This window comes from Dermacentor albipictus, chromosome 6, assembly GCF_038994185.2.
Source record: "Dermacentor albipictus isolate Rhodes 1998 colony chromosome 6, USDA_Dalb.pri_finalv2, whole genome shotgun sequence".
Lineage (NCBI taxonomy): Eukaryota > Metazoa > Arthropoda > Arachnida > Ixodida > Ixodidae > Dermacentor > Dermacentor albipictus.
The window spans coordinates 38926085-38940506 of NC_091826.1; the positions used below are offsets into that span (position 1 = coordinate 38926085).

The 14422-nt window shown below is 43.4% G+C and overlaps 1 protein-coding gene across 2 annotated transcripts in view; it reads left to right on the plus strand.

Annotated features, from left to right (window-relative positions):
* Nucleotides 1-14006, plus strand: part of LOC135914568 (transcription initiation factor TFIID subunit 2-like) — a 66057-nt gene extending 52051 nt beyond the window's left edge. For both annotated transcript variants that reach the window (XM_070540374.1, XM_070540375.1), the window contains exons 31-33: nucleotides 382-636; nucleotides 3325-3496; nucleotides 12819-14006. In XM_070540374.1, the coding sequence (XP_070396475.1) occupies nucleotides 382-636; nucleotides 3325-3496; nucleotides 12819-13255 (864 nt within the window). In that variant the 3' untranslated portion in view covers nucleotides 13256-14006. The remainder of the gene's footprint in view (nucleotides 1-381; nucleotides 637-3324; nucleotides 3497-12818) is intronic.
* Nucleotides 14007-14422: the final 416 nt, after the last annotated feature.

The window sequence follows — 14422 nt, forward strand, 5'->3', positions numbered from 1 at the left end:
CTTCCATGCCATAAAGCACCAGAGCCGTGGTGGTGTGACCTTGGCCGTCTGTTGATCTGGCACCCCCTCTCTCCTTGCTTTCCTGCTTCTGTCGTTTGGGTTTTTCATTGTAGCTTGGTGTTTCTCGCATGCACTGACTGCCGTCGAGCGTCTGCACTTCAACCACCTTGCACCTGGACGCATTCGTGAATGCCCATGTGCCATGCAAACGCTCACATTCCACTGAATGTCTCGCAGAACGGTCATGCTGACCCAAAACATGAAGCTTCATGACTTTGTCTGCCAAACATTCCTTTTCTGTCTGTCAAGCGCATTTTTTGCCAACAACGATTCACTACAACGGCACTTCATTCCCCCCCCCAACCCCCCCCCCTCCCTCAGGAAGAGGCTGTTGTGACCACACAGTCGCTGGAACCCGTAGACACCGAGATCATTCAGGTGGAACAAGAAGAGGTATATATAGGGGTCGACGAACAGCCGCCGGAGCACGAGCCGCAGCACGAGCCGCAGCACGAGCCGCAGCATGAGCCGCCAGCCGAGCCAGAAGCGGAGCCCCTTGAAGTAGTTGAGCCACTGCATAACGAGCCGGAGGTTGTGGCGCACTCGGACGTGGAGCACATGGAGGTCGAAGCTGAGGTACTGGATTGGTTGATTGATTTATTGAGTGCCTGTTCAGTTCTTGAAGTCAAAGCAAGACTTCCAAGTTGCATTTCCCCTTTCTTTCTACCCCTTCCCTTCTTTCCCCACTTTGTTCATGTTACAAGTTTCTATCCACAATATTGAAAACTGCTCTGAAGAAAGGCACAGCAGCTCAAGCGTCATGCGGAGCTGTTGTTGACATGTTGTTCCATTGTGGTTCCTCTGTATTGTTTTTCTTATCTCGTTCCCGTTTATTAAGCGTATTTTTGTATGGTGCCTTCACATACCTAATTAGTTCATCTACATGGTTTTCTTTTTGTGAATCTTTTTCTTGAATTTCACATTAAAAGGAGTATTGATGTGACGAATTTAATCTTAATTTTTACGTTAAGTGAAGGTCTTTGACCTCAATGTCCTCGAAGAACACCAAGAAGCTTCAGAGTGCATGAAATGATTTGCTCTAATAACTCTTCTACGAGCTAGTTTTGGTTTTGTTTCCCAGGAAGTGCTTGTCATGATGTTATGAAGCTGGTCACATGGGAGCAGAACATTATGACATTTTGAAACTCTCTCTGACTCACTCCGCCATCTGCTATATCGCTACTTGTTGTGCATCCCAATGTAAAAATTAATGTCACATGTTTTCAACTTTCTCAGAAATGCTGCGCAGAATTAAACACACAAAAAAAGGAACACGAAATCTGTACTGTTTCTTGTTACTGCAGGTCTTGTAGTATTCAGGCCTTTTGTTAGTTCATCAGTGTTCATGTTTTATTCTGTACTGTGGTTTTATCATACAGTTAAACCTCGATATAACCAAGTATTTAACTTTTTATAACCCATTCTACATAAAACACCACGTATTTAGAACCTCAATGTAACGGAGTGTGTTCGTATGCGATTTCAATGTAAACGAATTTCGCTTTCGCCACAGACGAGAATGCCGAGACAATAAATGGAAACTTTCGCGGACGCAGACGGTCAAATGATTGAACTGCAAGCGGCTGCTTTGCAAACGCACCTCCTAAATTGCGTGCGGCACGCGGAGAGCGACTGTCGAAGTGGAGCCGCATCATGTTCCGTATAAAGTCCAAGTGCGATAAGATCCTATCGCGCCCCTCACACTGTGATGATAGCGTCGTCCCAGTGTGGGCGACGGGGCGGAGTGGGGGCGGAGTGCACGCCATGGGGCGGAGTGCATGGGGGCGGAGTGCACGCAAAAGCCTGGCTGGCTTCGTTTAATTCGTACCGCGATGTGAAAATGCCGTCGACGCGGTATGAAACCGTGCCATTCGTCACCGACTCCCAAAGTCGTCAGAATGTTTTGTCGTTCAAAGTTCCTTTTTTTTTTTCGATTGCACGATAATGAGGAAAATTCTGTGCCCCCTTTCCGTGTAAGAAAAATCAATCGACGACTGCACTTATTTGCATAAAAGGTCGAATTTCAGTACAACGAAATTTCGATATAAAGAAGCAAATTGCCGATTTTACCTTCTTCGTTATATGGAGGTTTAACTGTAATGGATTACTTGAGTCAACGAAAAGTATGCGAAAGATACACAAAAGTGACAGCTTGCCATGGTAGCTTAGTGACTATGGAATTGCGCTGCTAATTTCGGGGTTGCAAGTTTGACCTAGACCTTGGCGGCCACATTACAATGGTGGTGGAATCTGAATGCAGAAAAGCTTGTGTGCTTTGGTTTAGGTGCATGTAAAGAACCCCAGGGGGGCAAAATTAATCTGGAGTGCTACCCCATTACAGCAGGCCTCCTAATCAGATTTTGGTTTTGGCATGTAAAACCCCAGAGTACTTTTTTATGAAACTGACTTACAATTAATAAATGTAACTTAGCATTTAAAGTGAATTTTAAGACTGATAAGCTTTGCCCTATTAATACATTACCTTCAAAAAACCAAAGAACCCACTCTTCCTGTGACATGAGAAATAGTAAGCCAGACAAGGCGCAATGATAAAGGGCAGATGGCAACGCCACCTCAGCATGACATCATAGATTTTGATGACGTCTGATTGGGCACGGGTAATTTTTTTCTGCAAAGACATTTACTGCTCCACAACAGCTGAAATACAGCAATATACTTCGAAATTTGTAACGACACACTGACATGTCAGCAAAGGATATTTAGTGCGAAGTTTAGAAAAATGAAAGTCTGCCCTTCATTTTCTCATCTCGTTATCGGCCTCACGCTGTAAAATTAACGAAAATATGGTCTTGAAAAGAGTATCAGGCTTAGCTGATTTATTGTTTCTCCTTAGTGTCTAAGTTGTATGAAGAGCACCGAATAGCTCACCAATGTGGATACCAAGTCTACAAAAGATACCAACAGTGTACCTCTGTGCTAAAGCTTTTTGTGGTTATGCTAGAAATTTTTCAGGCAACCTGTGATTGATCTGCTATTCGTGAGGTTTAAAGGGAGCACTTGTGGCATTTTCGACTTGTCATTCCTTTGCGTTAAGTGACCGTTCAGATGTTTTAAACCCTAAAGAGATACTCTTAAGCGCAGGAGCACCCAAAATAAGTTGCATACTTGAATTCTTTTTTCTGTGAATCATTTTTGGTTTTGACGCTCAGGAGGCTGCATGGATGTAGCTAGTACTAGGATGGGCATGTTCGAGGCAGAGTTCGGCTTGGTTCACATTTCGACACGTTGTCCGTCATTTCCCAGGAGCCAGAGGTAGTGCCGGTGCCGCCGCAAACGCCGGCGCAACCGCAGCAGAGGGAGGCGTCGCACAGCAGCGCGGAGTCCGGTCCAGTGGCCACACCTGTGGTTCCGATTCAGCCGGCTGACATCAACTACACTGATGACTCCCAGTCAAAGTCGCTACCAGGGCTTGCAGGTGAGCGAGCGGGCACGCTGTATTCTTTTTGTACATAACATCCGTTTAAAATCACCGATGATGGAAGATTTTTATTATTGTTGTTGTTGTTGTCAGAAGCCTTAGTTATACCAAAGTGAGCAAGCTGTTAGTAATCACAACGGAAGCATTGACCCATATCTTGGTCTCGCTCCCCAATAAGCAATTTTATGGACACTCAAGCCGTCACCATTTTGCTGTCAGGGTACCGACACCATATGTGCAGGTCCACACATTGAGAAGCACGGTGCCGAACTAAAAAAAAAAAAAAAAAATTAGCGATTCGGTTTGGGTTCGGCGTGCTCCAATTTCATTGCGGTTTAGTTCTGGTTTGGATTACAACAGTCCTTGAACCGGTAAACTTTATCCTCGTCTGTGCCGAAATGCTGCAGAAAGCTATCAACGTGTCTGCATGGCGCATGCTCAAGCTTTGCCAGGGGGGTAGAAGAAATGGGTTTTCTGGTCCATCGGAGACAAAATCAATGTTCTTTACATGAATATCAATTATGTTTAACGCTGTGCAGGTACAACAGCTACACACAGAAAGACAGTAATCTTAGGCACAGCCATTGCAAGAGTGTGCCCCACGTGATTGCAGTGCTTTGACGTTTCCTCCCTCTTTCCCTCATTTTTGTTGTCATCCATACTGCGTACGAGAAAAACAGCAGAAATTTTTAGGGGTTTTCAAATGACGTTTTAAAATTGAATCAAATACAGTAGACTTCTGGGATTTCGGCTTTGGTTTATTCGCTTTTTCGGTTACGTAATTTGGGAAGTTGGAGCCGACAGCCATGCCTTTCTATAGGCCCAAAATTTCACTATATTGATCCCAAAATTGGCCTCCATCGGATAATTCAAACTTGGCCATTCAGCAGGCAGGCGCCTAATCCCTATCGTGACCCCAGTAACAACCCCTTCAGTGGCATTGTCTGTCTCAGTGGAGCTTATGGGGACAGTGGATGCCTTCAACTCACGTCATCTCTCGTCGAAAACAGCTATTTTCGGCCGCACTAGGAAGATTTGCCAGCAGTAACTGTAGCTCACAATGTCCGGTTATGGCAGTCACCCAATTTTAATGCAGGCTTTATTTTTTTCCCAGTGAAAATTGGACTCACAATTGCCTACACTGTGCAATCAGATACGAAACCAAAACCGCCTTTAAAACATTTGTAAGCTTTACTGCATAACACAAATGTACTGCAGTGAAGCGGGCCTTAGGAAACCTGCGGCGAAGCTGACCTTGGTAAACTGGGCACAATTGTGCAACAAATATTTTCCTTGCTAACAAAATTAAGTGTGCAACAGATTTCTGTTTTGTTTAAGAGCTTTAATTTAATTTCTATGTTAGAAAAGTTTTCTAATTTGGGCACAAAAAGTGGGCGTGCATTTGATTCGGGGGCATGTTAGACTCTGGAAAATGCTGCCAAGTGAATCGGTGGTGTGTTTGGCATATTTATTAACCTTGTTTAATTTGATCAATTTGGTTGGTCCCATAAGGGTCATATTAATGGAAGTCTACTGTACAATTATTTTAAAGAAGAAAACGACCATCTAATATCAAAGAGAATATCGAGCATTTCCAATTTCTAAAAAAAAGGAAATGAAAATTATGCGGAGCCTATTCGACCACAAAAGGCTTGTTTGCATTACTTGATGCATGTAGGGATGTGCAAATATTCACAACTTTAGAATAACGAATCAATGTCCTATTCGATTCGGTCTTCGAATCATATAGTCACTATGCGTAAATGCGAGCATTTTTCTGGTACCTTTAGAGTACTTCAAGACATCAGCTGCTCCCGAATAAACTTGACATCGTAGCAAAAGTACAGTACATTTTCACCCTCACAGGCATGGTATAGACATAAAACACGAGAACTGGTGTAGTGGAGCTGGCTAGGTCACTTCGGTAATCATACTTTACTGGCTGTCATTACTGGCTGTCAGCAGTCATTCGTACTCTCTGAAGAGCCCTGTGCATGTGAATAAACTACTTTGTTCCTAATGCTCCATTTGTGCTTCTAATCAACAATGCTTCATAGAATAGTATCTTATGACCAACACTTGCTAAACTTGCTAAGAATACCGGGATGTGAAGAATCATGTTGTATTAATTGTGAAAATGGCTGTTCACTATTTGAAAACTATCCGAAAAGTATTCAGTACTCAATTTCTTCTAAAGAAATGCTATTCGCACACTTCTAGACACATGTACGCCGTGGTACAGTAACATCACATCTTGTGCATGGTGACACTGAAAGTAATAAAATAAAAAACGTACAGGAGGTCCAAGATGCGTGTACTAGACTCAGTAGAGTGCACTGTGCTCATGTAGTGCAAAGCACTTCTAAAAACTTTCTTTTTTTGCTGAGTCAAGTGCAGACAATTCATAAATATGTTTACCCATGACGTCACATAGAAGAACCACGCCAGTAAAATGCTCTCTAAAGCAATATTTCTCATTGTGCCTAGTTTCATGCTTTACTAAAACAAAAATTTAACTTTTGCTTTTTCGCAATTCGAGATTTCTACGAGCACTGATGTCACCAAGAAATCTTTTTAGAGGAAAAAAAAAATACTTCGGCGAAACCTCACTCCCACAAATCACCAACTGTTCCAAGAGAGTCAGCATTGGTCACATTTGGGGTCTGGGACGTTTCGTGCGGAATGACCCACAAGCAGACCACCTGCTGTGCACCTGTGCGGTCCTAGCAGAAAAGGGAGAGTAAACTTCCAAGCTACAAATGCTAATAACAGTGACAGTGACAAGAACTTTATTAGAGTGTCCTGAGGAACTTGATTGAGGGGAACCGAAGGCTCCCCAATCAAGTTGGTGGCTCCGCCCACGACGGGACAGGGAGGTGGTGACTCTCCGAGACGTCGCGGCCCCTCTGGATGGCCTGTAGTTTGTTCGTGAAATCCTAGCTCTTCAGCAAGGGGTCGCACTGTATTGAAGGTCGGAGCCCGCATTGTAAGGGTACAGCCAGAGCATGTGGTCGAAGGAGCAGCACGCGTGACCGCATTGGGAGCGCGGCTGCGGGAAGTTGGGGTCTATCCAACTAATCCACAAATGCTAATGGTATTTTTTCTTTGGTCTCATCTCGTGTGTCATCTTAAAGTCCTTCGACATTTCTAACGCCACTTGCCAGCATTCCCCGTTGCACCAGCGTTTTAAGAAGCCTGTTTATACGGGCCTGGTATCTAATCTGCCAGATTGCTGTTCATTACTGCGCAGCAGTGATTTTCTCGCGTGCCCCCGTTGTGCCAACAGGTTGGCTGCGTGTATTGCCAGAATGCCACCAGAGAAGCCCACGTGCAATGCTAAACCTTGCTATCATTTTCAATGCTTTACCTTAGCAAACATACCCCCCCCCCCCCCCTTTCTTTTTCTCAAGCGCATACCGCAAGTTTGTCTTGAAAACAAGCAGGTGTCCAAGCTGATCTGGAAAACAAGACATGCTGTCGATATTTTGTAGAAACGTTGGAAACAGGGCAATTATAAGAGATCTGATGAGTAACCAAACAATAGCATAAGCAAGTAAAAAAAAAGCTAGCATAACCATAAATGATCGCACAAGCACACAAGATATATATATATATATGGTGCACTATCACTACAAAATTCAAGATTTTTGGTTGCGATATGTAAACGATCCTGCATGTTGACACGAATGGTTGGTCGGCGGGTGATGCTATATTAACCGCCGCATTTACTCTGTGTTTATGGAACATGAGGCCACGAGACCGATTCCTGTCGTGCTGATTGCATTCTGACGGGGGTGAAATGCAAAAACGCTTGTGTACTCCAATCTAAGTGTAGATAACAGAATCCCACATGGTAAAGGTTAATATGGAGCCCCTCCTGCTTCCCCTCTTTATTTTTTCAGACTCTATGTGCTTTGAGGCATCAACTATGATAATTTTATTTGATTTTTAATATGGCTTTATTGTCATTTGTTCACAGTGATTCTCCTAATCAATCCTGCAAGTAGTGTGAACGACGTATTTATTTATTTATTTATTTATTGTTACCCTCAGGGCAAAAGGCATTAAAGAGGAGTGGGTTACAGCAAATGAGAAAAAAAAAACAAGTATATGCAGTTAGAACATAAAGTACAGAGGCTTCTGATTGTACAGCTTTAGCTATGGTTTACAACGTCATGATAAATTGCTAGCAAACTAAGACTGTAAAGTGGTAAATGCAAATGCACTTAGGTTACAATCATACAGTAAACAAAAAATGCTTTGATTACACAGTTAATTACCAGCTAATTTTACCGTTACAAAATGGAAATTTATTGCCACCGTCACTCTCAGACAGCACTTCATCACCGTCTATTATAAAGAACCAGAACACATCACTTTCCTACAGTTCGTCACATGTTTGATATTCTGCATTTATCAAGCGACTTTGCAACAATCGCAAACGTGATGGTGGCCCACGCCTAGACTGAGTACTTCACTAGTTCATATTGCGACACCCTGCAATTCTCTAAAATGCAAAGAACATGTCATGCGATATGTCGCCTATACTTTGACGTATAAAATAACTTATCCCATGCATGCACCTTCATAATCACACTGAAAGTGGTGCATCGTAGTCTGCATGCTTGGCGAGAACTTGTTCTGGGTGGGATGGATGGATGTTATGAGCGTCCCCTTTGGAACAGAGCAGTGTGTTGCGCCACCAAGCTCTTGCTACTATACTGCCTAATATTCTACCTAGGTTAAACAATGAAAAAAGACACAAAAAAACACTATGAACTACCACGGCCAAATTTTCTGATCCCTTATTGCGAACTGTGCTTTTGTACGTCTCCGTTTTTTGTCGTTTCCCTGCTTTTCTTCCACCAATCCTCCAATCGCATCTTACTAATCCCTGTTGCGGACATGTTTACTTTTCCACTGCTCTCGCTGAACCCAAGGGCTTCAAGGAGGCCACTGGTGCCTAAATCGACCGCTGGGTAGACGTCTTCACATTCTAATAAAACATGTTCCATAGTTTCTCTAGCTTTACCGCAGCAAGCACATACTTCTTCTTCCTTCTTATATCTCGCTTTATAGGTGCGTGTTCTAAGGCATCCTGATCTCGCTTCGAAAAGTAATGATCTTGCCTTTGAGTTATCATAAATGATTTCCTTCCTGATTCCGTTTTTTCCTCTTAAGTAGTTACTCATGGCAGGTTTCTTTTCCGTTGCCGCCACACATGAGATTATTTCAGCCTCTCTGACTTTCCACTTGACCTTCTTTGTTGCTGTGTTGCCCACCCGACAGGCCGCATACTTGCTGGTAAGCTTCCTAGTTCTTTTCCTCCACTGTGAATGGAAGTTTTCCCTGTACAGATACCTCAACACTCTCCCAGCCCATTTACTTTCTTCCATATTTCTCAGTTGTTCTTCATGCTCAGTTTTACTGCGAGCTTCCCTCACTTCGAGACTAGTCCAGCCCATATCACCCTGCACAGCTTCATTTGTAGTCTTCTCGTTCTGTCACCATTCATGGTCGCCATCTGGTGATCGCGATGGCGACCGTGTTGGCTCTGACGACAGGCTGTTTCGAACGCCGCAAAAGTGGTTTTGGTTTTGTATTGGACTCCGTTGTCCAAGAAATTTTTTTTTCAGACGAACTTTCTTGGAAAAAAAGGTGTGCGTTAAAAAAAAGTAAATACTGTAATAATTTTTAGTGAGCTATATTATTATTTTTTTTAAATATCTTCGTGGGGCAGGCCGAAAATAGGCATTTTCGGCTGGAGATGTTATGTGTCCGACGCATCCTTTGTACGAAGCATCGGCAAGATGGATGCTGCCACCATCGGAGTCGCAGCTGCGGTTAGCATTGGCGTCGGGCGCGTGCGAGATGACCAGCAAAGTTCGAATTATCCGGCGAAGGCTAATTTGAAGATCAAATTACAAGTGTTTGGTCCTGCAGAAATGTATGGGCACCGGCCGACACATTCAGTCAGGATCCATGAATTAAGGAGTGTCAAATTAACGGAAGTCTACTGTATCATGGTAAATTATTTAGGGCTCCCTGACGCTTGCTGCACTCTAAAAAAAACGTTCGCACTCCTTGAGGAGGCTAATCTTGTCCACATGAAACAATGATAATCTATATTGCATGCCTTTCCATACTTTTAACATTCCACATCCAGTGTTTCCAGGTCACGAACAGCATGCGGATTATCAGCATGATATAGCATTCTTGACATGAAAGTGAGCACGAGGTCGCGGGATCGAATCCCGGCCATGGCAGCCGCATTTCGATGGGGGCGAAATGCGAAAACACCCGTGTGCTTAGATTTAGGTGCACGTTGAAAGAACCCCAGGTGGTCGAAATTTCCGGAGTCCTTCACTACGGCGTGCCTCATAATCAGAAAGTGGTTTTGGCAAGTAAAATCCCATAATTTAATTTAATTTAATTGACATGAAAGTAGCAAGCATAGAATGAAAGTGTCACGTTAATACTCTTGTAATGTGTGTTTTGCTAGACCATTTTCCTTATTTGCAAACGTGCTCCACCACGTTACCATCGCTTTCTTTCTTTTGCAACTGTTGGGTGAATGTTTCTAAACGCATTAAGTCGTGCTGAATGTTTGTTTATAACAGTCCATCGTCAATGGCGTAGCCACCATTTTTTTCCGAGAGGGCACCCATTTGACCACGGACAGGAAGCGGGAGCAATGGAGGATGGTGGCTGGGCTGTTCGCGCACTAATAGATAAATTTCGGGAGGGGGGGTTGGCAGGGCACAAGCCTGCTGTGCCCCCCCCCCCCCCCGGCTTTGCCACTGTCCATCATGACAAAACGAGAAACAAGCGAAGCACATAATGCTGAAGAAAATGGAAGGGCTGCTGATTATAGTGTTACTAAATGCATACAAACTAATGATATGCATTGAGGTGTGTACACACAAAGTACATTTTTTAAAGAAAAAGATATGGCCTTGACTAACCTGAGGAGGTAGGGAGGGGCAGGGAGGTTGCCGTTGGACCATAATTGTATAACTAGCCATTCGCACCAAAGAAGACAAGTCAACCATGAGCCAAACTATGCAAGTTGATTCATTGGTGTTATGAGTGGAAGAGCGTACAGTTTAATATATATATATATATATATATATATATATATATATATAATTTGCAGATGCCTCATTATTAGGTAGCTGCTGACATTTTCTGTGACAGTTCACAATCCGAAGCGCTCGACACAAGTGCCCATTCACAAATGTCAAGTGCTTGTGACTGTCTCTGCCGAACGTCATGAAGGTCGAAGCACAGTGCATGCAAAGAGTGAGGAAAGAAGGTAGAAGGGCAGTGGGGGGATTGACCTTGCGGTAACTGTCATTTGCCTTGCACGTTTGTTAGTACATTAATCATTGTCAAATCGTTAGAAAAGGTGTGGTGCGTACTGCAAGCATTGTAGTAATTGTAAGCCCCTTACGCCTCCACTTGTAAAAAAATGGAAATTAATGTACTGAGCAGTGACATTTAGTGTCTGGCATCACATTCTTCTAACGTGTGTTCTTTTTTTTTTTTACCTTTGTGTGATGGATGGTTTTTTTTTTCTGTCTGTGTGGCCTGCATTTTCTTTTTTTGCATGTGATGGGAATGATGATGTACGTTCCACTTTATGCTTTTGTATGTGTGACACATGCTTCATCAGCGTGTTCATAGCTTTTCTCTGCATTTTATAGGTTGCAACACTTTTTTTTTCTTTCATCCGGAACTTGTGCTGCATTCAGTACACATAACCTTTTTAGTTCGTAATGGTATTCTTGCCTTTGTCAGTCGCTTCTTTTTTTTTTAATCATGCAGCATATTTTGCTATCAGTTAACTTATACATGCTGTTCCTAGTTACTTGTATATATGATTGCTGTCATGTTTTGAAAGTACTGCAAGTATTAAATGCACTTGGCTCACCCTAATTTATACGCGAGTTATTACAAATTTAACTTAATTCAAAGCAAATTACTGAAATTAAGAACCCTGTTACCTTCAGGCAAAAAATCAGTGCAACGTTTGGTCTACTTGGCTATACTATAGCCTAAGTTTAATTGCTTCAATTTCTGATAATTCAGCTTATTAGTTAATGAAATTATGTAACCACAGTGTCATTGCCTGCTAGAACTGCATAAGTTCTGTTCATCTCTAGAAAATATTGCGTTTAACTGTTTGATGTGTGTATATTTATGGCATTGTAATAGCCTGTTCTTTTCTGCTTCTTTGTTACTATCTGTACTCCCCTTATGCAGTACTGGTTTGAAATTTTGATTGGCCAATCATCTTTCCCGGGTATTTCGCTTTAAAGCCGGATATCAGTCAAATGAAACTTCTGGCCTTCCAGGCAGAAGTACACACCAGATAACTACTTACGAGGAAGGGGGCATTCATGCATTTGGGATAGTCTACATGTGGCCACATTTTATTATCAGGCTGCTTGCATATCTTTAGGCAACTGCTATATGAGAGGGTGCCACATACCAGGTCACTGCAAAACTGATCAGGGGTTCGAATCTGGATATTTTGAGCCAATCAGAGAGGCTATAGCAGCTCTCTGGGCACCTGTTATTGGCTCAAGAATGCTGCCATTACAGAATATGACAATACAGCAGAAGTTGACAATGTCCAGAATGAGAGCAGGTCATATGTATAACATCCTTCAAGCACCGTGTGCCACGTGCCAAGATAGTGCCTCAAAAGCAGTAACGAAAATAACCACATTTAAAATGTGCCGCATACATATTGAAACAATTCTGCTTATAGCTGTGCTGCAAACTTTATTGATATAGTATATGTAACGTATTTTAATAAAACCGGTTGAAAGGTGGACGACTGGGTGTTTGCTCTAGGCATCAGTACATCATATTGTAGGGGGGTGACTTCTTTCATTAACTTTCACATTTTACATGAAGCATATTTTTCAAGTGGGTAGGTGCTTTCAAAGTACTATGCTAGACATGAAATAATTGGTGGTCTCATATCTGATGCATATATAGTGTTCTTGCAGAGTCATACATTCAGCTGATTTGACAAAACGCACCGAAAAATTGGAAATTCCTAATCTGTTGTACACTTTTCATGATTCTGGAGAAAGTCAATTTTGAATGGTGAATAACTGGTGCCTGAAAGGGGCATATCTCTGTATCAGTCGTCTATTTGTGTGTGTGTAACCTGTAATTCTGTTTCAGCAGTATATAGTTCATCTTGAGGTAACTTGTGAACAAATATGTGCAGTCCCTAGAAGCTTGAATCAACGTGCATCAGCTCTAAGAAAGCAAATAGGTAAAACGGTTTTCTCACTCACAGGTGCCTCATCTCACCACCAGCCGACAGGCTTCGATTCCAGCATGTTCAAGATGGGCACGCCGCTTCCAGAAATTTCACAGCCACAAGCAGTTCACGCGGATGTCAGTGCGCCGGCAGCCCCTTACCCGTCCCCTGTCGTGCCAGTGGGTGTGTTTTCACTGTCTGTGACGCCGTCTACTTCACTCGGCGGGGTGTCGTCTGCCACGGGCGGCGAAGCGGACGACGCCGGTGGCAGCGTCAGCGTGAGTTCTAAGGTGCACAAAGACAAGAAAAAGAAGAAGAAGAAAGACAAGAAGCACAAGCACAAGCACAAGCACCGCAGCCACGACCGGCTGCTGGAGAAGGAGCGCTTCTACAGCTCGGGGGGCAGCACCAACCAGTCACCAGCACCGTTCGGAGGCGGCGCATCGAGCAGCCCTCAGCACGAGATAATCTGAACACCACTAATGGCATATTGAAGAGTGTGGCTGCGCTGTTGATGTTTATAATGTACAGTTGTGCCTTTCGCCTGAGTACTTTCAGAGTCCGGAAAGACAGCACCGAAAAGAATGGAGTCAGCACATTGAGCATCCCCAGCAAAAAAAAAAAAAAAAAAAAAAAAATCGAGCATGTTGGGGGCAAACTGGAGGGATGAAACTGTGGCTAGTTAGGAACACTTGTTTAGTTTTGTGTGTAGCACAGGATAAGGACCCTGCAGGCACGACCAGCAGCCTTCGGCCCGAGATCATCATTTGTGTGTGAGTGGTGGACTGGAAGCAGTTGTCTCCCAACATTTTGTGCGATCATTTGCCGTTACTGTGAGCGACACTCACGGAGTGTGGGTACCGGCGTGACAAGAAAAGGGTTGCAGCACCTTCCAAGGGCGATGAAACGTGCAGAAGCTGCGAGCACATGAACATTCAGGCATTTGGGTGAAACAGATTGCCAACAGATTAATTTGTGTAGGCAGTTGCTGCGAGGTTTGTTCCGCTGCTTGGAGTTTAGTGCAAGCCAGCAGCTTCAGTCATTCATGGTCGATGTGTTGAATGGCCCCCAGCGCAAGTTCCTCAAAGTGCTGCTGGAGGGCCAAAGACAAGGAGGCCTGCTGTTTACATTTTGCATGGACGGCTACTGTTTGTTTTCTAGCACATCGCCCGGAGCAGAAGGTGAAAGGGTTGCAAAGGTGTGCAGAATAAACCATTTGTGTGAGCCTGTTGAATGAACCACCTTCAAGAAAGACATTTGCCAGAAATCCTGAGGAAAGCATCAGTTTTAAGATAACCAACCCTCCTGAAACAGGAATGCTTGGAAATTTTCAAAATGCATTCCCATATATAACTTTTCGTTTAAAAAAAAAAAAAAGCTTGCGCAGATCCAACGCGCATCTTGGACTCTATGTGACGCAGTTAATCAAAATGCTATGAATTTGCCCGTCCCTTGCGCAGCCTTGAATGCGACAATCGTCTCGGAGCTAGTTGGCTTTAGCACGATAGAAGTACACGCGCAATTGTGGTGTAATGGTCAGGACATCGAGAGACAAGAACATTGAATCCGCACAGCTGGGGGTTCAATCCCACTAGGTAGTTTGTAATAAAATTAAGTGTGAGCCATTCAGTCAGATGGCA